The sequence below is a fragment of the Calliphora vicina genome, chromosome X, assembly GCF_958450345.1.
Source record: "Calliphora vicina chromosome X, idCalVici1.1, whole genome shotgun sequence".
Classification (NCBI taxonomy): domain Eukaryota; kingdom Metazoa; phylum Arthropoda; class Insecta; order Diptera; family Calliphoridae; genus Calliphora; species Calliphora vicina.
This window is the reverse complement of record NC_088785.1, coordinates 1,122,903-1,147,918: the sequence shown is the minus strand read 5'-3', so window position 1 is coordinate 1,147,918 and position 25,016 is coordinate 1,122,903. Positions and strand designations below refer to the sequence as shown.

The 25,016-nt window shown below is 29.6% G+C and overlaps 1 protein-coding gene across 1 annotated transcript in view; it reads left to right on the top strand.

Moving 5' to 3' along the window:
* The window catches only part of LOC135962777 (glutamate receptor ionotropic, kainate 2-like), a 290,464-nt gene that overhangs the window by 132,308 nt on the left and 133,140 nt on the right, over nucleotides 1-25,016 (top strand). The window contains exon 7 of the mRNA XM_065514670.1: nucleotides 1,651-1,755. Within this exon, the coding sequence (XP_065370742.1) occupies nucleotides 1,651-1,755 (105 nt within the window). The remainder of the gene's footprint in view (nucleotides 1-1,650; nucleotides 1,756-25,016) is intronic.

Genomic DNA, 25,016 nt, shown 5'->3' with positions numbered 1-25,016 from the left:
TTTTAAATAGACAAAATATATTGTAAATCATTACGGTATGGGTAGCGAAGCACACCGGGTTTTAGCTAATTATATAATAAAAGGACAAATTCTGTTGAAAATGGTAAGAATCGCTTCTCATAGCCCCCATAAAAATTTCTTCCCGAAATATGGTGCTATGTAGGGTATTCAAATTATTCGATTTGTCTCTTATTCGAATAAAACAAATTAGAGATCTTAACTTATTCGAATAAAACTTTTAAAATTAATCGAATTATTCGAATAATTTAATTTTTGGTGTAGGTTTATTATGTAATATTTTATTGTTAAAGACAAACAAACAATAACATTAAAGTTAACAATTCAAGTATTGATATTGCTAAAAAACATTCGAAAACAAAGGTCTTCATTAAATTTTCACCAGAAATATTCCGATGGTATTCCCTCCCGAACAATCTACAAAACAATTAACTATCAAACTCTTTTTGGAGCTATGCTTTAAACAATTTGGACTAGTTGGACATGATCCATAATTCAAGTACAATATAAACGTATAACGTATACGGGTTTTAAATGTGTAACTAATTCTTTAGTAAATGAATTATTCACTTTTTCTAAATTATTTATAACAAATTCAAGATCTATTAACATTGATAAAATTAATTTTGTTTACCTAAAATTATTTAAAATTTTTATTTGGAAGTATAATTTGGTGAAGGGAAGATTCGGCACAGCTCTCTTACTTGTTTCTACTATTTTTCTTCACTTGTGGTGAATAAGGAAAATCTTGAGCCAATCGGTGATTTTAACCAATTTTTAAGTATATAAATCGTTAAATAGCACATTTTGTTCCTATTATAAAATTATAGACTGGATCGAAACAGTTTTAATATCTTTTAAAATCGCAGGATATTGTTTTCACTTTTAATGGCAAATGCATGGTATACAATTAAAAACTAACAAGAAATTCCGACATTAATTTTATTCATTTAACTATGGGTGAATTCCAAAATGTATGTATGCAATGCAATCTTAAAAAGTCGAGCGATTCTTAACTTTGATAATGTTTCATATCGCAAAATGTATGAAAAAGTAAAAACAGGCAGTATGATAAGTTTTTTTTAATTTTATCTACGCGTTTGCATGCTTTGTCTTGATAAAGATATGACTGCATTGCATACATACATTTTGGAATTCACCCTATAATTAACCCCCCGTTAGTCGCAATAATTTTCAATCGAGACTAGTCGCAATGTATCAAATTGATATCAATAAAAGAAAGGCGCGTTTAAAAATAATATCTTCACTTTTTATTTCGAAAACATAAAAACAGCATTAAATTCAATGTATTTAAAAGAATAATAAAAATAAAATTGTTGTAAAAATATATTTGTATAAAAAAATAGCTTAAAAAAGCACCCTAAGTGTGTTTCAAAAAATTTACAATAAAAAAATGTTGGCCTGTATCAACCAGATCAATTGCAACTAGCGGAGGGTTAATTATATAAATTTAACAAAATTCGTTTATATTATTATTTATTTTACTATGACAGGTGTAGCGAAGCCCTAGTGTTTTTATATTAAAAGGAGCAAAATTGAGAGCCTTTAAAAAATTTAAAAAATCAAATTAATGGCGCTTCCTACTTAATGTTTTATTTTTTTTATTTTTAGCGAGCTGATTTAGCTGTAGCATCCATGACGATAAACTATGCGCGCGAAAGTGTTATAGATTTCACGAAACCTTTTATGAACATAGGAATAGCTATACTATTTAAGGTACGTATGGTTGAACTTCAAGTTATTGCTCCTAAACCGAAAACAATACGTATATCAATTTGTTCGGGTGAGAAAAAACGTGACAGGCGTATAGCAAAATCAAAATCTACACAAAAATCTAAGAAAAAATTACGCAAAGCAAGTATGGGTCTAAAATGAGTTTTTTGGTCTTACAGAATCACTTTCTGAGTCGATTAAACGATGTCCGTCTGACTAGATATTTCAATAAAATTTGGACCAAGCTTATTGAAATTGACTGAAATCGGTCAATACCAATGTCCTCTCGAAATTAGACCTTGTCGGACATAAATGTTTAATTAAAAAGGCTCCATTTTTAAAAAAGTTTTTGATTTTACAAAAAAAATTGAGTTACAAAACATTTATTTTGTTAGATAGAACTCGCATCCCACTAAGCGACCAAGTAGGTCTTTAAGGAAACTATCTAAACACTAGCTGACCCGGTGCGCTTCGCCACCCCAATTAGAAGAAAGAAATAGTACTATTAAGTCTCCCTTTGTGAATCTAATTGTAAATGTCTAATTTCATATTTCTGGGTCCATTATTATAGAAAATGCAAAAGAAAGTTACCACTAAAGTCACCTTTTTTGAATTCAAATTCATTCAGAATCATGTGTGCCTAATTTTTAGGTTTTGTAAAATATTCAAAAAGAACCATTGCAACAAAGAAATAGTACCATTGATTATCACTTTTGCATTCACTAAACCAAGTTTGAATTTTGAATTTGTATAGCATTTCCTACATTATCAACTAATTTTGTTTTTATTACATTTAATATTTAATAACTTTTCAATTTTTTAAAACCGAAACCGCGGCTTTGAAATTCTTCGGTTTTTTGGAAACTCTAGGTCCATTATTATAGAAAATTCAAAAAAGTATGCCCTTGAATTTTCACTCACTTGGGACCATATACGCTTAATTTCATATTTCTAAATCCATTATTACAGAAAATTAAAAAAGTACCATTAGAATATATAAAAAGTACCAAAAAGCCCCCACTTGTGGTTTCCCACTCTCTCGGGTCCTTATATGCTTAATTTCATGTTTTTAGGTTAACTGGTGAAGAAATTACAAAAAGTACAATTCGAATAAAGGAAAAGTACCAAAAAGTCTACCCCTAGAATTCTCACTCAGTTAGGACCATATACGCTTAATTTCATATTTTTATGTCTATTATTAAAGAAAATTCAAGAAGTACCATTAGAATATAGAAAAGGTACCAAAAAGCAGTCACTTGTGGATTCCCATTCAATTGTTTCCATATAAGCTTTATTGCGTATTTCTAGGTTCATTGGTGAAGAAATCACTAAAAGTACCATTCGAATGAAGAAAAAGTACCAAAAAGTCTCCCCATAGAATCCTAACTTACTTAGGCCCCTATATGCTGGATTTCATGATTTTAAGTGCATTAAAGAAAAAGTACCATGAAGTATCCCCTAGAATTTTCACTCACTTAGAACCATATATGCTTAATTTCATGTTTCTAAGTTCATTTTTATAGAAAATTCAGAAAAGTACCATTAGAATATAGAAAAGGTACAAAAAAGCCCACACTTTTAGTTTCCCACTCAATCGGGTCCATATAAGCTTTATTTCATGTTTCTAGGTTCATTGGTGAAGAAATTACAAAAAGTACCATTCGAAAAGTACGAAAAAGTCTCCTCCTAGAATTCTCACTGACTTAGGACCGTATGTCTATGTCAAATTATAGAAAAACATATTTTATGAAAAAGTACCAAAAATAAACACAATTTTTATCCCTTATCCCTGATAAGTAAAGAATACTATTTAAAACTTGTTTCTATGTTTATTGGTTTAAAAGATACATAGGGTGCCAAAAAAGTACCAAAATACAGTTTTTACCCGTTTTCTCCCCTAAAATGTTCGAATTTCGAAAAAGTACGAAACACCTGTCAGCTTATTTTTTAGATGAAGTAACATGCAATTTTAAGTTTTTTTGTATCTTTATTAGTTTTGAAGATATAAGGTTACCGAATTTACCCGTTTCTACCCCCTAAACATTCGAATTTCCAAAAATCCCTTCTTATCGGATCGTTTTGGGGAGGGAGGAACCCACAGTTAAAATTTCATGATTCTAGCTTCAGCCGTTTGGGCTTTGCGATGATGAAACAGTCAGTCAGTCAGTAACGTTACTCTTTTATATATATACAGTAGCCCAAGAAAGTCTACATACAGGATAAATTATTATGTTACTTTAATTTAAAGCAGTTTTTTTTTATGAGATATATAATAATAAATGTCTTATGTCGATTTTAGCAAAAAAAAAAAATCAAATAACGCCCAAAAGTACAGTTATATTGATTCTGAGTAAAATAACGAAAAATTTATTCTCGGTCACGCCTACTTTTTCACCCCATTTAACTCAGAGAGTTCTTGACCGATCTTGTTGAAAAATTGTGTCTATCCAATAGGTCTAACATCGGAAGACATCGATTCACTTGACATGAAATCCCCCATAGGTATCTACTAGGGTGTTCAAATTATTCGAACAATCTACAAAAAAATTGATTGGCAAAACTCTTTAGTTTCCGTTTTGGAGCTATGCTTTAAACAATTTGAGCTAGTTGGACATGATCCAGAATTCAAGTACAATATTAGTAATATTAAGAACTATTTTATGTCGTTCATTAATTGGGGTTTAAAATGAGTAACTAATTCTTTAGTAAATGAATTATTTACTTTTTCTAAATTATTTATAACAAATTGTATTATACCCGCAAGCTCTATCAACGTTTGCTTAATCAAGTGATCTTAGGGAATTACAAACAATCTGCCAAAAGTTTGATATCACTGTCAGTGAACGTGGCTAATTTGAAGTCAGACAGTGCATGATTGATGCATTTATAAATACGCAAAAAGTTTATTACAAAGATGTCCATTGACGTTTATCATCATTTGCAAGACGAACTCCAGCCTTTTTTTTACTAAATAACAAATATTTCATTCCGTACCTTTTATTTTCATTGGTTCAAGTCCTAAATTAAACATTTTGAAAGACTTGTTTTATAATTGTAACTTGTTCCAGTAATATTTATATATATTTATAGAAGGAGCTCATCACTCATCACTCATCTACGGTGAGTAGTACGATAGTTATTTGTCGAATTTCAGAAACAATACAATTTTTGTAAGTCATTATTATACCCTTCACCATGAGTAGCAAGGGTATATATAAGTTTGTCATTCCGTTTGTAATTTCTACATTTTTCATTTGCGACCACACAAAGTATATATATTCTGGATCGTTATAGATAGCGAAGTCGATATAGCCATGTTCGTCTGTCCGTCTGTATGTTGATATCAACTTTCCGTAGCCCCCAAATAACTTAAATATGTACATGATTATTCATACATCAATATGTCGGGAATTCTTCCGGCTCGGTTGCTATTTAAAATAGACAAAATCGGCCCATCAACGGCTGAGATATAAGGAAAAAACCGGGACAACCTAAATTGTTTCCTATTTTTGATCTATATCTGGATTACTAATGGGTCGATTATGATTGGCAACCCAACTGAAGTTCGATTGCCTTCCATAATCGACACATAAGTCATTAATATAGACAATATGGATATCTAATGATAGATATTTCGAAGTCTATTGCAACGATGTATATAAGGCTATAGAAAGTTGGTCCTACAATGGTTCCAAAAATTTTTTTTTTTTTTAAAAATTTAGAAAAACAATTTGGAAAAAAAAATTTTAAAAACAATTTAAAAAAAAAAACAAGTAAGAGATCTATATTCGGCTGTGCCGAATCTTATATACCCTTCACCAAATTATACTTTAAAATACATTTTTTTAAATATTTTTAGGTAAACAAAATTTCAAATTTTTTTTTTTCGAAATTGTTTTTTAATTATTTTTAAAAAACAGTTTTTTCCAAATTTTTTAAAAAAAAAATATGACAAAAAAAAAATTTTGATGAAAAAAAATTCGGGTTAAAAAATATTTTTCCCGATTTTGACCCATTGTAGGTCCAACTTACTATAGCCTTATCTACATCGTTGCAATGGACTTTGAAATATCTATCATAAGATATCCATATTGTCTATATTAATGACTTAGTAATCCATATATACAGTGGTGGCCACCAATTTAAGACAAATACTTTAATTTTTTCCATCAACTGAATTTTGTGCGATAAGCCAAAATATGAAATTTATTATTAATGTTTCTAGTTTCTGAAAAATGTTTGGAAAAATCGGTAAAACATATATGGACAAAGATATGTGGAAATACGTTGACCCACCTCAGCGAACATCCGCTGTTAAAAAACATGATATGACCGAAACTAATGGAACTAAAAATACGAAATTTGGTCCGAATATTTTATAATATTAAAATTATAACGATATGAATGTGAGAAAATATGTTTATTTAAAAAAAAAAATTTTAAGTCAAGTTGTAGAAAAATTTTATGTGTTCATGGTGAATATGTATGAATTGACACAGTCGAATAAAACACACTTGTGTGTTAAAACAGTCCTCATGCATACATATTTGTAGAAATATTTGAAAAAATAATTAATAATTACATGTAATTTATCAAACAATTTTTGTTTTAAATTCCTGCCCACCACTGTAGATCAAAAATAGGTCAAAAATCGAGGTTGTCCCGGTTTTTTGATCATATCTCCGTTATTTATGGACCGATTTTGCTGATTTTAAATAGCAAACTTCTCGAAAGCATGTCTGACAGAATTATTGAAGATTTGGATCCCGAAGATATCTGGGCAACAACGCCAAACAAAACTAAACACCAAAAAAAAAAAAAATACGCAAAGCAATGAAACCAACACACATCCAAATATACGTATTGTTGCTTTTTTGTCAAAAAAAAAAAAAACGAAAACAAAATACGCAAAGGAACGAAACCAACCAACACACATCCAAACATACTTTTTTGAATTTGAAATTTGCAGAGGTTATCTCGAATTTTTGTTCATATCTCCGTTATTTATGGATGGATTTTGCTGATTTTAAATAGCAAAATTCTCGAAAGCATGTCTGACAGAATTATTGAAGATTTGGATTCCGAAGATATCTAGGATCTTCAGAAAATTGATTTCAACAGACAGACAGACGGACATGGCTTAATCGACTCCGCTATCTGTAAGGATCCAGAATATATATGGGGGATTTCATGTCAAGTGAACCAACTTTTGAAATCGATGTCTTCCGATCGGGATGAAATTTGCACCAAGGTTAGCTCTATTGGATAGTAACTCAGACACAATTTTTCAACAACATCGGTCGAGAACTCTCTGAGTTATAGGGGGTAAAATTTTGACAATTTGGTCAAACAGGGGTTTTTTCTTATCCATGTAACTTATTACCTATTGTTCTTAGCAAAATGTGTTCCAAATAGTATAGATAGCTATTTCTTCGATCTTTCGAAAAAAAATATTTAAAAAAAAAAATAAAAAATTTTTAATATTTTTTTTCCGAAATCAAAAACTTTTTTGACTTTTTTTTAAAATACGCTATTTTTTTATTTTTTTTTTTTTCTTAAAATAAAGTTTAGATATTTTCCTTGAACACCTACTTGGTCGCTTAGTGGGATGCGAGTGGGATATCTATCAAAATAAATATTTTGTAACTCAAAACATAAAATTTTTGACTTTTTTTGCAAAATCAAAAACTTTGTTGACTTTTTTTTTTCAAAATGGACCCTTTTTTAATCTTTTTTTTTAGGTCAAACAAAAGCTTAGATATTATCCTTGAAGACCCTTTTGGTCGCTTAGTGGGATGCGAGTGGGATATCTATCAAAATAAATATTTTTTAACTCAAGACTTACAATTTTTGACTTTTTTTTTTGCAAATACGATTTTTTTTCCAAATGGGCCCTTTTTTTAAATTTTTTTTTGTAGTCAAAAGAAAGCTTAGGTCCATTCCTTTAAGATATTTTTAGTCCCTTAGTGGGATGCGAGTAGGATATCTATCAAAATAAATATTTTGTAACGCAAGACATACAATTTTTTAATTTTTTTTTGCAAAATCAAAATTTTTTTTCCAATATGGGCCCTTTTTTAATTTTTTTTTTTGCTCAAAAGAAAGCCTAGGTCCATTCCTTTAAGATATTTTTAGTCCCTTAGTGGGATGCGAGTGGGATATCTATCAAAATAAATGTTTTAACACAAAAATTGTATGTCTTGAGTTACAAAACATTTATTTTGATATATATCCCACTCGCATCCCACTAAGCGATCAAAACCATCTTAAAGGAATAGGCCTAAGCTTTCTTTATAGCAAAAAAAAAAATTACAAAAAGGGCCCATTTTAAAAAAAAGTCAAAAAAGTTTTTGATTTTGCCAAAAAATCAAAAATTGTATATCTTGAGTTACAAAATATTTATTTTGATAGATATCCCACTCGTATCCCACTAAGGGACCTAAAATATCTTAAAGGAATGGACCTAAGCTTTCTTTTGACTAAAAAAAAATTTTTAAAAAAGGGCCCATTTTGAAAAAAAATTCGAATTTGCAAAAAAAAAGTCAATAATTGAATGTCTTGAGTTACAACATTTTTATTTTAATAGATATCCTACTCACATCTTCCTAAGTGACAAAATAGGTCTTAAAGGAAAAGACCTAAGCTTTCTTTTGAGCAAAAAAAATTTTTAAAAAAAAGTCCCATATTGGAAAAAAATTTCGATTTTGCAAAAAAAAATTAAAAAATTGTATGTCTTGCGTTACAAAATATTTATTTTGATAGATATCCCACTCGCATCCCACTAAGGGACTAAAAATATCTTAAAGGAATGGACCTAGGCTTTCTTTTGAGCAAAAAAAAAAATTAAAAAAGGGCCCATATTGGAAAAAAAATTTTGATTTTGCAAAAAAAAATTAAAAAATTGTATGTCTTGCGTTACAAAATATTTATTTTGATAGATATCCTACTCGCATCCCACTAAGGGACTAAAAATATCTTAAAGGAATGGACCTAGGCTTTCTTTTGAGCAAAAAAAAAAATTAAAAAAGGGCCCATATTGGAAAAAAAATTTTGATTTTGCAAAAAAAAATTAAAAAATTGTATGTCTTGCTTTACAAAATATTTATTTTGATAGATATCCTACTCGCATCCCACTAAGGGACTAAAAATATCTTAAAGGAATGGACCTAAGCTTTCTTTTGACTACAAAAAAAATTTTAAAAAAAGGGCCCATTTGGAAAAAAAATCGTATTTGCAAAAAAAAAAGTCAAAAATTGTAAGTCTTGAGTTAAAAAATATTTATTTTGATAGATATCCCACTCGCATCCCACTAAGCGACCAAAAGGGTCTTCAAGGATAATATCTAAGCTTTTGTTTGACCTAAAAAAAAAGATTAAAAAAGGGTCCATTTTGAAAAAAAAAAGTCAACAAAGTTTTTGATTTTGCAAAAAAAGTCAAAAATTTTATGTTTTGAGTTACAAAATATTTATTTTGATAGATATCCCACTCGCATCCCACTAAGCGACCAAGTAGGTGTTCAAGGAAAATATCTAAACTTTATTTTAAGAAAAAAAAAAAATAAAAAAAAATAGCGTATTTTAAAAAAAAGTCAAAAAAGTTTTTGATTTCGGAAAAAAAATATTAAAAATTTTTTATTTTTTTTTAAATATTTTTTTTCGAAAGATCGAAGAAATAGCTATCTATACTATTTGGAACACATTTTGCTAAGAACAATAGGTAATAAGTTACATGGATAAGAAAAAACCCCTGTTTGACCAAATTGTCAAAATTTTACCCCCTATAACTCAGAGAGTTCTCGACCGATGTTGTTGAAAAATTGTGTCTGAGTTACTATCCAATAGAGCTAACCTTGGTGCAAATTTCATCCCGATCGGAAGACATCGATTTCAAAAGTTGGTTCACTTGACATGAAATCCCCCATATACTTTATAGGGTTGGAAATTTATATTGTGGAAATTACAAACGGAATGACTTATATATACCCTTCTCACGAAGGTGAAGGGTATAATAAAACAATTAAAAAAAATAATTTTATTTAAATAAAAATATTTAAAAAAATAATATTTTTAAGTATAATTTGGTGAAGGGTATATAAGATTCGGTACAGGCGAATATAGCTCTCTTACTTGTTACTTATTTAAATTTGGAATTATGAAAAATTTTAAGTAATTTAATAAATTTAAATACATATGTATGTAGGTACATTTATTCGTTTTATTCGATTATTCTACATAAAATTGTTCGAATTATTCGTTATTCGAAAATGGTAATTTTTAAATTGTTCGAATAATTATTCGTAAGAAATTATTAGATTAATCGAACGATCATTACTCGAATGAATACCCTAGTATCTACTAGGGTATTCAATCGATTAACCGTTAATCGGATAACCGATTAATTTTGGACGGTTAACTGTTCGAATAATTTAAAATTGCTGATTTTCAAATAACAAATAAACCGATTAATTTGTGTCGGTTAACCGATTAACCGAAATTCCTTTTTTTTTGCACTTTAACATATTTTTTTTCTGTTTTGATTCAAATACAAATTTATATAGACGAAACTTTTTTTTTCAAACGAGTCTTTTATCAGAACTTAACGAAACTATTAAAAGTATTCAAAATCTAAAACAATCCATAAAGGATTCCAATGGTATAACAAAGGATTTTATATATATTGGATATATAATGCTTTCGATTTCACCAACATCTACAATCAGCGAGAGAGTTTTTTTTCAAGTAATGTTTTATTCTAAAAAAAAATCGTTTAAAAGAATATTTAAATTATATTCTTTTTTAAAAGATGATTTCTGAAGATCTCACTAAAATCACAAAATGTATCTCAAATACCATATTTGCTATTATTTTTGGTTGAATTGTTATGTTTTGTTTGTTTTTTATGTTTTTGTACACAAAAGTCGTTGTTGTATTTTCATTTTAAAATTAAAATACAAATTATTCGGTTAATCGAATAATTTTAAATTAACCGATTATTAACCGATTCAATCCAAACCCCGATTAATTATTTGCCCGATTAACCGATTAAACCAGAAACCCGATTAATTGAATACCCTAGTATCTACACAAGTTTTGCTCCAACTAAGTTTTGTATACATATAAGGAATTAATGTCACCAAATTTTATTAAGATTTTGGCACCCTCTTAACTGTTAGCTGAAATGAATAGGTATTGAGTCATAGTTTAAATGTTCCAAACATATTTGGTATCCATCACGTATAGTTTTCGAGGTGCGTGCCAATAATTATATATACTACCCTCACTTTAGGGTTAAAAGAAACAGCTGGAAAGTATGCGCTGATCGCAAAGTTATAGCCATTTTTCTCAGTTTACAGGTTGGATTTACTAAATACTGTTGTTTTATTTGTATGTGGGCCATCAGAGCCACATAAAAACTCTATATGTGCTACAAAAGTATAACCAGAAAGGTCAGAGTTTGTTTACTACCACTCAACATAAAATTTGGTTTAACGAACAATTTTGTCTAGGCTGTGAATAAAGAGGGAGATGGCTTTTTATACCCTTTTATACCCTACACCATTAATGGGAAGGTTATATATAAGTTTGTCATTCCGTTTGTAATTTCTACATTTTTCATTTGCGACACCACAAAGTATATATGTTCTGGATCGTTATAGATAGCGAAGTCGATATAGCCATGTCTGTATATCCGTCTGTATGTTGAAATCAACTTTCCGTAGCCCCCAAATAACTTAAATACATGATTCATACATCAATATATCGAGAATTCATTCGGCCCAGTTGCTATTTAAAATCGACAAAATCGGCCCACAAATGGCTGAGATATAAGGAAAAACCGGGACAACCTCGATTTTTGGCCTATTTATACCCGACATCACCATAGTGGTGAGGGTATATTGTGTTACCTTAAAGTATACCAATCTACTCAGAATCACTTTCTGAGTCGATTAAGCAACGTCCTTCCGTCCTTCCATGTAATTTTTGTAGTCAAACTACAGGTCGCAATTTCAAAGATAATTCGACAAAATTCGGTACAAGCTCTTCTATTGATTCAAGGACGAAGCCTTTTGAATTTGGTTATAATGTTTTTTTTTCATAATTTATTTATTGTATCTTCACAAAATAATGTGAACTATCAATAATTTGTTCAAATCTTTTATCTAAATATTAATTTTTTATTTACGTCCCACCACGGTTGGACGAAAAATTATGTTTAATTTATAGATCCTATCTTAGTCGGATGTAGCCATTACTTCTCATTAATGTTCGTGCAAGTGGGTTAGGGTGAACTTCTAACTTTTTCAAATATGACTCCGCTTGTTTTTTTATTTCATTTTTCACCAGGGAGACACCTAGGTACTTCCCAGCAAAAACTTCGCTTACAAAACTAAAATTGCTACTTAAGTAATGTCTTTTTTAATAACTTACTTTTTAAGTATACTGTTTTTGTTTTTTAGACTTTACTATAAAATAAACAAACAAAACAAAAAAACTGTTACTTTTTTTCAATTTGCGCATTTATTTATTGCATGTTTATTTTTAGAAAAACAGAAAAGAATATTACATTACTGTGTGAAAACCATTATTTGACGCACAATAAAATAACTAAGCAGTAGAGTGACAATCAGTTGTATGGAAAAATTTTTTTGTTAAAATTTTGAAGAGTGCCGGGTGGAATATTGTGACACTAGGCCTAAAAGTTAAGTGCTGAAAATTTGAGCCAAATCGGTCAATGATTTCTGGACGCGCATCGAGGTCAAAGTTCAGATATATGCAAAATTTTACTATTTATATGGAATAAATGGTGAAACTCGTTAAATTTCTGCATTGTTTTCTAGAACTGTATAGATTTATTTATATTAATGAATATTACATTAAACAATTTTTTTTGGAAGTTAACCCTGCATCTCCTTTGGGTCAAAATGACCCAAAAACTGTATTATCGCCAAAATTCGGAAAAAATGCAAATTTTTCAGATATTTTAAAAATTTTGCTACTAAATAAATAATTTTGCAATTGAATGCAAAAGATTCGAAATGTGTACGTAATTATCGTTGTAATGAGATATAAATGACAAAATTTGGTTAAAAAATGTTAAAGTTATTACAAATTCGCCAGACCATTAACGTGTTTCAGGCCACTTGAACAAAAAATTTAGGAAAAAAAATTAACATATTTCGAGAAAAATTAAAATAAAAGCTAATTTTTATTTAAAATATATCCGTATTTACTTGTGTATGAGTTTTTGTCTTCGTAGGATACCGTTAACCTCTTCGCAGGTATGGCCAAAAAAAAATATTTTTTTTAACGGCTGTTTCAAATCTCCATTTTCAAACTTTTAAAAATTTTGTTAAACAAATTTCAGAATTTTTTGACCATCTCATTGGGATTTATTGAGATCAAAATAGGGAATAAAAATATGAAAAAATTATGTCAATACCTCTTACAGTTTTTCCGTACCTGCAATTTAAATTTTGCGATTTTCAAGAAAAACTAATTTTTTGTCCATATTTAGGCGAATGAGCCCAATTTCCTTAATGCTATAAATTTTCAGTAAAACCTATTCATAATATTATAGTCCTTGTAATTTTAAATATGGTCTGAAAGTTTTACTAAAATCGGAAAACGATAACCTTAAATCGTGAAGGTCAAAGGTCAAATTTTTCAATATTTGGAATTTCTAAAGAAAAGATAGCGAAATGTTATACATTTTTGGGCCGATTTTAATGAAACTTGAGGAAAGTATAACATAAAGTTCAGAATTTAAAATAGCAGCACAAAAATGGAAATTAACTCTTAGCAGCACTTGGGGTCCAAATTACCCTCAACTTTTAAAATCACGAAAAACACAGCCATTTTGACCCCAAGTGCTCTTAAAGGATTAAATCCATTTTTACACTGTTGTTGTAAATGTTAGACCCCAGTGTATATTTGGCTCAAGTTTCATTAAAATCGGCCCAAAAATATATAACATTTCGCTATCTTTTCTTTAGAAATTCCAAATATTGAAAAATTTGACCTTTGACCTTCACGATTTAAAGGTTAACGTTTTCCGATTTTAGTAAAACTTTCAGACCATATTTAAAATTACAAGGACTATAATATTATGAATAGGTTTTACTTAAAATTTATAACATTAAGGAAATTGGGCTCATTCGCCTAAATATGGACAAAAAATTAGTTTTTCTTGAAAATCGCAAAATTTAAATCGTAGGTACGGAAAAACTGTAAGAGGTATTGACATAATTTTTTCATATTTTTATTCCCTATTTTGATCTCAATAAATCCCAATGAGATGGTCAAAAAATTCTAAAATTTGTTTAACAAAATTTTTAAAAGTTTGAAAATGGAGATTTGAAACAGCCGTTAAAAAAAATATTTTTTTTTGGCCATACCTGCGAAGAGGTTAACGGTATCCTACGAAGACAAAAACTCATACACAAGTAAATACGGATATATTTTAAATAAAAATTAGCTTTTATTTTAATTTTTCTCGAAATATGTTAATTTTTTTTCCTAAATTTTTTGTTCAAGTGGCCTGAAACACGTTAATGGTCTGGCGAATTTGTAATAACTTTAACATTTTTTAACCAAATTTTGTCATTTATATCTCATTACAACGATAATTACGTACACATTTCGATTCTTTTGCATTCAATTGCAAAAGTATTTATTTAGTAGCAAAATTTTTAAAATATCTGAAAAATTTGCATTTTTTCCGAATTTTGGCGATAATACAGTTTTTGGGTCATTTTGACATAAAGGAGATGCAGGGTTAACTTCCAAAAACATTTTTTTAATGTAATATTCATTAATATAAATAAATCTATACATTTCTAGAAAACAATGCAGAAATTTAACGAGTTTCACCTATTTATTCCATATAAATAGTAAAATTTTGCATATATCTGAACTTTGACCTCGATGCGCGTCCAGAAATCGTTGCCCGATTTGGCTCAAATTTTCAGCACTTAACATCTAGGCCTAGTGTCACAATATTCCACCCGGCACTCTTTGAAATCTAAAAAATAAAAATCGGCTGTCACTCTACTAAGCAGTGGTGTAGTGAGTACAACAACAGACTAGCAAACGGATGGTTGATGGTTCGACTCTTGGCTGCGACTTAATTTTTTTTTTTATTTTTTGTTTGCAAATACAAAATTCTATAAATAACTCTACTAACAAAACAACTTAATTCCAGCCAAAATATAAAGGATTACTTTTGGGACATCGCGAACAAAAATAATGACTTCTTACAGTAGAAAAGTAAGTAGTCAAATCGTCAAATTCACCTTATTTTTCGGCTTATTTGTAAGTAAAGTTTTTGCTGTGTTATGAATGTTAATATTTCTCACATACCAAGGCGCTGCTGTATAATATTTTATTTTGGAATCTTTGAATTTTTTTCAATATTAGAAGCTGAGGCCGTGCCCCATAATTTAATTCCATAGCACCATATGGGTTTTATTATTGAGCTGTACAGCAAAAGTTTACAATCTAAACTCAATCTCGAGTTTTTACCAATTAGCCAGTAAATTTGTAGTAATTTCAACTTCATTTGTTCAATTTCGTATCTATATGCTTTTTCCAGGTAAGACGTCGCACAGAGGGATTTTGGTGTCAAAAAGTCAATTTTTCAAACACTTAATTTCAAAAATCAAATGATGCAGTTTTGTATAGAAATGTTTAAAGATGAAATGTACAACCCAGCAAAAACTTTACTTACAAATAAGCCGAAAAATAGGCGGAATTTGACGATTCGACTACTTATTTTTCTACTGAAAGAAGTCATTATTTTTGTTCGCGATGTCCCAAAAGCAATCCTTTATATTTTGGCCGGAAATAAGTTGTTTTGTTAGTAGAGTTATTTATAGAATTTTGTATTTGCAAACAAGAAATAAAAAAAAAATATGTGCGTCAAATAATGGTTTTCACACAGCAATAAAAAAATGGGCAAATGAAAAAAAGTAACAGTTTTTTGTTTTGTTTGTTTATTTTGTTTTTTAGACTTTACTACTTAAAAGGTAAGTTATTAAAAAATACATTACTTGTAGCTTTGTAAGCGAAGTTTTTGCTGGGTTCATGACTTTTAAGAAAATTCTCGAGTACGTTTTTATGTTGGCGAATGCCGTTAGCGTTCCAAAAACATATTCTTAGGCAGTTCATGGTCTGTTAAGCACAGCCTGCAATAACATTGATTGCATCTTAAGCATTTCTTGCATCATGTTACTCATTGAGTTTGTAAAGTTATTTACCGATTGCACAAGAGTTTCTATTGTAGATTCTAGTCGGGTAAAATTGAAGATTGGCGTTTGCTCTCTTACCTCTGGGTTCATATTTTCGTTTTGGGGTTAACGGACTTGCGTCTGAGTTTGATTATTTTTAAGTACATTTGCATATGTTTCTTTGTTGTCATATGTCCTCAGAGTTCGAAAAAAACACTAACATACCGTATGTTAGTGTACTGTACTTTATATCTTCATGTACAGTAAACATTCGCTACAAAATGTACGAAATACCTTAAAAAAAATTTTAAAGTTTGCGAACATGTACATTAGAGTGCTCCAAAAAAATAAAATTGCGAATTTTGACCGTCCCCCCTCTAGAATTGTTCTATGTATTGTAGAAACACATTGTGTAAAATATTAGGATGATAGGATAACGTTAACTGGTGGCGCAACGACGCTGAAGTTTTGAGGTGCATTTACAAGGGGAAAATATGCAATTTTTTCAGTTTTTGTAAAAATTTTGCCATTAAATAATGACATTTACAATTTAATTTAAAAGAATCGAAATGTGTACGTAATTGTCGTTATAATAAGATATAAAAGACAAAAATTGGTAAAAAAATGTTAAAGTTATTAAAAAATCGCCAGGCCATTAACGTGTCTCAGGCCTCTAGAACAAGAAATGTATGAACAAAATTAACATATTTTGAGAAATATTAAAATAAAAGCTTATTTTTACTTAAAATAGATCCATATTTACTTGTATGTGAGTTTTTGTCCTCGTTGGATACCGTTAACCTATTCGCATGTATGACCAAAAAAATTAAATTTTTTTAACGGCAGTTTCAAAACTCCTATTTCAAATTTTTAAAAATTTTGTTAAACAAATTTCAGAATTTTTTGATCATCACATGGGGATTTATTGACAACATAATACGGAATAAAAATGTGAAAAAAGTATGTCAATACCTCCTATAGTTTTTCCGTTCCTGCGATATAAATTTAGCGATTTTCGAGAAAAACTAATTTTTTGGCCATATTTTGGGGAATGACCAGAATTTCCTTACTTGAATGATTTTTAAGTAAAAGCTATTCAGAATAATGTAGTCCAGGTAATTTTAAATATAGTCTGAAAGCTTTACTGAAATCGGAAAACTTTAACCCTTAAATCGTGAAGGTCAAATGTCAATTTTTTCAATATTTGGAATTTCTCATGGAAAGATAGCGAAATATTATATATTTTTGGGCCGATTTTGATGAAACTTAAGAAAAATATAAAATGAAGTCTAGTATTCACAATAACAGTACAACAATGGAAATTAACCCTTAAGAGTACTTGGGGTCAAAATGAATGTGTTTTTCGTGATTTTAAAAGTTGAGGGTCATTTGGACCCCAAGTGCTATTAAGGGTTAATTTCCATTTTTGTACTGTTATTGTGAATACTAGACTTCATTTTATATTTTTCTTAAGTTTCATCAAAATCGGCCCAAAAATATATAATATTTCGCTATCTTTCCATGAGAAATTCCAAATATTGAAAAAATTTACCTTTGACCTTCACGATTTACGGGTTAAAGTTTTCCGATTTTAGTAAAACTTTCAGACTATATTTAAAATTACCTGGACTTTATTATTCTGAATAGCTTTTACTTAAAAATCATTACAGTAAGGAAATTTTGGTCATTCCACAAAATATGGCCAAAAAATTAGTTTTTCTCGAAAATCGCAAAATTTATATCGCAGGTACCGAAAAACTATAGGAGGTATTTACACACTTTTTTCACATTTTTATTCCCTATTATGTTGTCAATAAATCCCCATGTGATGATCAAAAAATTCTGAAATTTGTTTAACAAAATTTTTAAAAATTTGAAATTGGAGTTTTGAAACTGCCGTTAAAAAAATTTATTTTTTTTGGTCATACCTGCGAATAGGTTAACGGTATCCTACGAGGACAAAAACTCATATACAAGTAAATATGGATATATTTTAAGTAAAAATAAGCTTTTATTTTAATATTTCTCAAAATATGTTAATTTTGTTCATAAATTTCTTGTTCTAGTGGCCTGAGACACGTTAATGGCCTGGCGATTTTTTAATAACTTTAACATTTTTTCACCAATTTTTGTCTTTTATATCTTATTATAACGACAATTACGTACACATTTCGATTCTTTTAAATTAAATTGTAAAAGTCATTATTTAATGGCAAAATTTTTACAAAAACTGAAAAAATTGCATATTTTCCCCTTGTAAATGCACCTCAAAACTTCAGCGTCGTTGCGCCACCAGTTAACGTTATCCTATCATCCTAATATTTTACACAACGTGTTTCTACAATACATAGAACAATTCTAGAGGGGGGGACGGCCTGTACCTAGAAAGTTTTTTTCGTCCATACAATCTTGGAGCACTCTAATGTACATATACAATATACCGTACACTACGATTGTGAGATGATGTTCGAAAACACTACGAATAAGGTACGGTACATTGTACACACTACGTTTAGTGTATTTTTTAGCGTACATTTAGCGAGGATTTTGTTGAACATGTGGAATATTGATGAAGGCAAAAATTGCTATATTTAATACAAAAATAATGTCGGAGAAGTAAGAAAATCGAAAGATATGTATTTATAAATGTGTTTAATTGTAAATTCATTTCATATTTTTATGTTGCGAAAAATTTTATAATTTTTTAGGACATGTTTGTAGATTTTTACTTTTGAATAGGACTTGAATAAAATATGGGAATGAATTATCGAAAATCATTTAAAGATTTTTATTTGTTAGATAATTATAAATAATTTTTATCAAAAATAATTTATATTTTGAATTTTTATAGAGAACTGTACATAGAGCGTAAACTAAAAAACACAACTAATTTACATATACGAGCTTTGTTTGACAAAGGCAATAAATCAATACCATTCATTCATGTTTGGGGTTTTCCACACATTATTACAGCTAAAAATTATTTTTTACAGCTGTCAGTATCATAAAATATCATAAATTATGTATATACATCTATTGAAAAACACTTTCCATGAAATTTGCATTGGCAATTTTTACAAGACCCTTTTGAAATGGTTCCAATATAATGGATTGACTGAAACAGGTGTATAATAACATTAAATTTTTCCCAACAATGCTCTCTTGTATTCACTTGCATTTTTTTTAAATATTTTATTCAAGATACCTATACATACGCAACCCAAAAACTTGTTAGTAAAAATAATTTTCAAGCCAATCCAATTGTTCTATTTTGTCTTCATTTTATATCTAAAAATCACGAACTAAAATATATAAACAAATTATTGAAATGGAGAAATTAATTAAAAACTCATACAAAATTTAACAACGGCATGCATATATTTCTATGGGAAAATACCGTACGTGTTCGCTAAAATCTTCCCTAAAAAGTTCACTACATGTACGCTAAAAAGAACACTAAACGTAGCGTAGATTTCGAAAAGTACATAAACGCTACGATGTAGTGAATGTCTAGAATGTTCCGTACCTTATTCGTAGTGTTTGCGAACATTATCTCACAAACGTAGTGTTCGGTATATTGTATATGTATATGTGCGCAAATACTAAAAACAAATGAAGGGAATGTGTTCTTTAAATGTACAGTACGAATAAGGTACGGTTTATTTTCGAACTCTGTATGTCCTATCTGAAAATAGTTAAGCTCTCATAAATCCCTTAGTTATATAGACATCCAAACCAAATTCAGCAGAAATAAGTTTTATATAAGCCTAACTCGCATCACCAAATTTTGTGGGCCTCCCATATAAGGCCCACTTCCGAAAATCACTTTAATGAGTATAGACTTCTTAAAAAAATTGGTATTCTAATAAAATTTAACACAAATAAGTTGTATATGTACAAAAGTCATGTCACTTAATTTTATAACGATCGGTCCATAATCAATCATAGCTCCCATATAATGCCGACTTCCGAAAATCATTTTAATGTGTACAGATGTCTTATGGCGTTTTCTTTTCTGACACAAAATGTTGCCAACATACTTTGTACCATTTATTAAAGATTACCCATACCCTCATAATGTTTTACATTTTTAACGATCACAATAGAACAAAAACCATTACCATTTATGCAATTTTCTTTTATGTACCTTCTAAATGTTGTAAAACTATACATTTTGCTGTTTAAAAAAGTGCTGCATTTCTAACCCTTTGATAAAATTGAGGGTGAAACGTGTAGCATATCTTCGGGGTTTTAGGGCAACATTACTTGAAAAGAACACGTTATACCCTTACCAAACTACATTTTTTTTAGAAAAGAACACAGAAAAGGGTAAAAGGTAGAATAAAGTCATCATTTATGCCAGAAAAGAAAACGCCATTAAAAAAGTTGGTATTCAAATAAAATTCAACACTGATAGGTTTTATATATACAGAAGTCATGTCACATAATTTTATTGGTCCATAATTAGATTGGTGTATGGTATCATATGGTCGGGCTTGACCGACTATACTTTCTTACTTGTTTGGTCTATATCTGGATTACTAAGTCATTAATATAGACAATATGGATATCTGATGATAGATATTTCAAAGTTCATTGCAAGTGGCATAAGAAACTTATTCTCATAGATTTAGTTGTGTAATTGTGTAAAAATTATTTTTTTGTTTCCCATACTTTATTTCCCAGTCGTAAAAAAATACTTTTTATTCATCATATTTGTACTTTTAAAAATGTTCTTTAAAATTATACTGAAATTGTAATTTGACTTTCTTAATAAATTTTATAGTTTTTATACTCTACACCACCATAGTGGGGAGGGTATTATGCGTTTGTGCAGATGTTTTTAACGCCCAAAAATATTAGTCTAACACAAGTATACCGATCGACTTAGAATCACTTTCTGAGTCGATTAAACGATGTCCGTCCGTCTGGTTATTTCACCTAGCCCCCATACAAATGTCCTTCCGAAATTGGACTTTATCGGTCGGTCCGTCCGTCTGGTCGGCTGGCTGGCTGTCCATGTAAACCTTGTGCGGTACGGTCAGAAAGTGATTCTAAGTCGATCGGTATACTTTAAGGTGGGTGTTAGACTAATATTTTTGGGCGTTAAAAACATCTGCACAAACGCATAATACCCTCCCCACTATGGTGGTGTAGGGTATAATAACATCGAACTTATGAACATAGTTGAATTAAATTTAATAAAATAATTAAATTTGGACAATTTTAAAAGAGAACAGTAAAATATTGAATTTATGAACGAAGTTGAAGGTTTGGCAGAAAGATTGGAAAATATTAATATATCAACCAACATGGAAGCAATAAAGGAAAAGAGAGATGTTTTTCTACAAAATGTTAAACTGTTGCAACCGTTTGATGGGAAAAAGAGCAATTTGGCACTATTTGTAGACAGTGTTTCCGCAATGATACCATCAGAACCCACACATCCTGATGAAATGAGATTCTATTTCAATTGCATAAAAACTGCTCTAAGGGTACCGACCAGCTTTAGAGAACAATCAACGGTGAGGTTTGTAATATTAAATATGATATTAGATTAAAAACACATGATATTTCTACTATGAACTTTTTAAATACCGAATTGAATCGAGTGTGTTTATCTCAATTAAAGAAAGAGTTACCAAATTATTTAACGGCTTTAATAAATGCAAATTTAGCTAAAGATCTAAAAACTGCAATGAAAGTTTTAGCAGAAAACGAAGAACTAAACTCCACCTCACCACAAAGAACATACGTTAGAAACAAAAACTATGGTTATCAATAAATTATTTAAGAACAAATATCCATCAAACTATTCAGGAAATTATACTAACCCTTACATGCAAAGTATTCGATCAGGTAATCACCCACAAAATAATTTTAATTGCCTAATCCAAACTACCGTCAATATAACTATGCCTATCGATATTTAGATAATATACCTTATACATTTTTGATAGATACAGGTTCCTCGGTAAGCCTGGTCAGGCCTGGAGTATTAAGAAATACAATTAGGAAAATAGAGCCAATAACGGTAACTACTGTGACAGGAAATATAATATTAGGTACAAAACAAGATATATTTGATCAGAGATATGGAAAACTATGATTTTTTCAAATAATTACGACGGGTTGATGGGATATGACAATCTAGGACAGTTAAACGCAGTAATTGACCTGGGAAAACAAACTGTAGAACTTAACAAGTTATAATGATTTGTTAAAGAATTTTGGCATAAATAAATTGGAAGAGGAACAAACTGACAATAAATTTAGGACCGATCATTTAAATAATGAAGAAAAAGCCGAATTAGAAAATATTTTAAACTTTTTCATTCAGATAATGATAAATTAACGTTTACCAATGGGATTAAACACAACATTGGAACTAAACATGAAAACCCAATATATGTCCAGTCGTATCGTTACCCACAAGTGCATAAGGCAGAAGTTAATAGGCAAATTAAAGATATGCTTGAGCAAAATATAACAAAACATAGCCAATCCCCTTATTCCGCTCGTTTATGGGTTGTTCCAAAGAAAATGAACGCCTCTGGAGAAGCTAAGTGGAGAATTGTTATTGATTATAGAAAGCTAAATGATATAACAATTGATGATCCATTTCCAAATATGGATGAAATATTAGATAAATTATTTAAGAAACGCTTGACTTGCCAAAGGGTTTCATCAGGTGGAAACTGATGAACCAAGCCGTGCAAAAACAGCCTTTTCAACGCAAGACGCCATTACGAGTTTCTTAGAATGCCTATGGGATTAAAAAAATGCACCTGCTACTTTCCATCGTGTAATGAATTCGGTATTAGGTGATTTAGTTGGTACTCATTGTCTTGTTTGCTTAGATGACATCATTGTCTTTGGTACCTCATTGCAAGGACATGTCGTTTCATTAGATAAGGTATTTATGCGGTTAATGGAAGTGAATTTAAAACTACAGATATATAAATGCGAATTCATGAAATCGGAGGCAGAATTGTTAGGACACATTGTGACTCCGAATGACATAAAACCGAATCAAAAAGAGATCAAAGCTCTTAAAAATTTTCCAATTCCAAAAAAGTAAGAAACAAATTAAACAATTTCTGGGACTTGCTGGATTTTACCGGAAATTTATAAAAGATTTTGCAAAAATATGCAAACCCCTAACCACTTGTTTGAAAAAAGGACACAAAGTTGATTGTCATAACAGCGAATATGTCAAGGCATTCGAAACAATAAAACTACTAATAACAAGTTGCCCTGTATTGAAAAGTCCAGATTTTACAAAAATGTTCACTCTTACCACTGATGCTTCTAATGTAGCGTTGGGAGCAGTACTTAGTCAAGGGAATCACACCACACTCTAATAAATTTCCATGTAAATTTACTTCATTTATAGTAGGTAACTTTTCTCCTACTATAATTACGGTAAAAATACATGTTGTGTGTAAATTCAAATATTTACACACATTGTTTAAAATGATAATAAATTTACCTATTTATGTGTTTAAACAATGTTTAGCAACATACCAATTTCATATAAATTTAAATATTTTGACACGTAAAATTTGTAAATATACATTCAAAATGTAACGCTTTACGGTTCCACATTCTACTCCAAAGATAAAATAACAAAAAAAAATTATTTTATTATATTAAAGGATATTTTATTAAAATTTAACAAAAACGTATTAAATTAAATATTATATGTATACTACTGTCATGATATTGTTTTTTGGACATTCAGCAGCAGTGAATTTAGGGAATTTAGTCGTCGTTTTAAAGTTTGTTTCATTTGTTGGTACTTTGTCATTATGGTAAGTGTATATTGAAGTAATAATGTGGATATGGTGGACATCTCAACAACAATAACCATAGAAATATAATAAAAACTTGAAAAGTTGCATTCTGTTATCCTGATGAAAAGACACCATCCATATCACCAATATTGTTGAAACTTCTTACAACTCTTGAACCCATTCCATCTTATTCAAGTAGCATTCCTTCCACAATTGAATCTTAGAAATTGCCAACTCAGCGACAGCTGTATCAACCGGAAGCTTTTACTTCAGGGAAGAACTTACAATGACAGCAGATCTGAATTAATAATTTTAAATAAATTTGGATAATTTGGGTTATGTTTTGGTAATTCAGCGTTTTCAACTTACAATAAAACTTTATTTGTTTTGAACGTATCGTTATGTTTAGCAATTGCAATATTATTGTCTATTATTGCAAATTAATAAACACTTATCTTTAAAATTCCTTTATTTTAAGATAAAATATAAAAAGAATACCTTAAAATAGGTTTAAAATAGGGTCGAGGCAATTTTAAAATTCGTTTATTTAAAACAACATTTGAATTAGCTATTTTAAGCTAAAATACGTTTATGAATACAATTTTAAGGAATTTTGCTTAAAAATACCTTAAAATGCTGTTTAAAATTTTTATGAATACGGCCGTTTGTGTGTAGAAATTCTATTTAACTACAATATATGTAATTATAAACATAAAATGCCTACTATATTATAAACATGTTGAAAAACATTCAAAATACTACATTTTGTTTGTATTTTTGTATATAAAAGAATGTAATTAACTTTGTTAAACATATTGAGCTTAAATTTACACATATTCTGCAATTTTACATGAAAATTTACTTACTTTATAGTAGTAAATTTACATGCATTTTTTAGAGTGCATCTGTTTTGCGAGTAGAACTCTCAACGAACATGAGATAAACTACTCTGCTACAGAGAAAGAACTTTTAGCGATTGTTTGGGCAACCAAATACTTTCGGCACTACCTATATGGTAGGAAATTTACCATTAACAGTGACCTCAAACTCCTGCAGTGGTTGCATAATTTAAAATAACCCAACTCCAAGTTACAGAGGCGGAAAATAAAGTTAAATGAATATGATTTTGATGTGAAATACATTCCGGGGAGGGAAAATAGAGTGGCCGATGCCCTATCGCGAATAAATAATATCGAATGTCATATGAATGATAAAGCTTCTGACTGGCAACCATTCACTCAGCA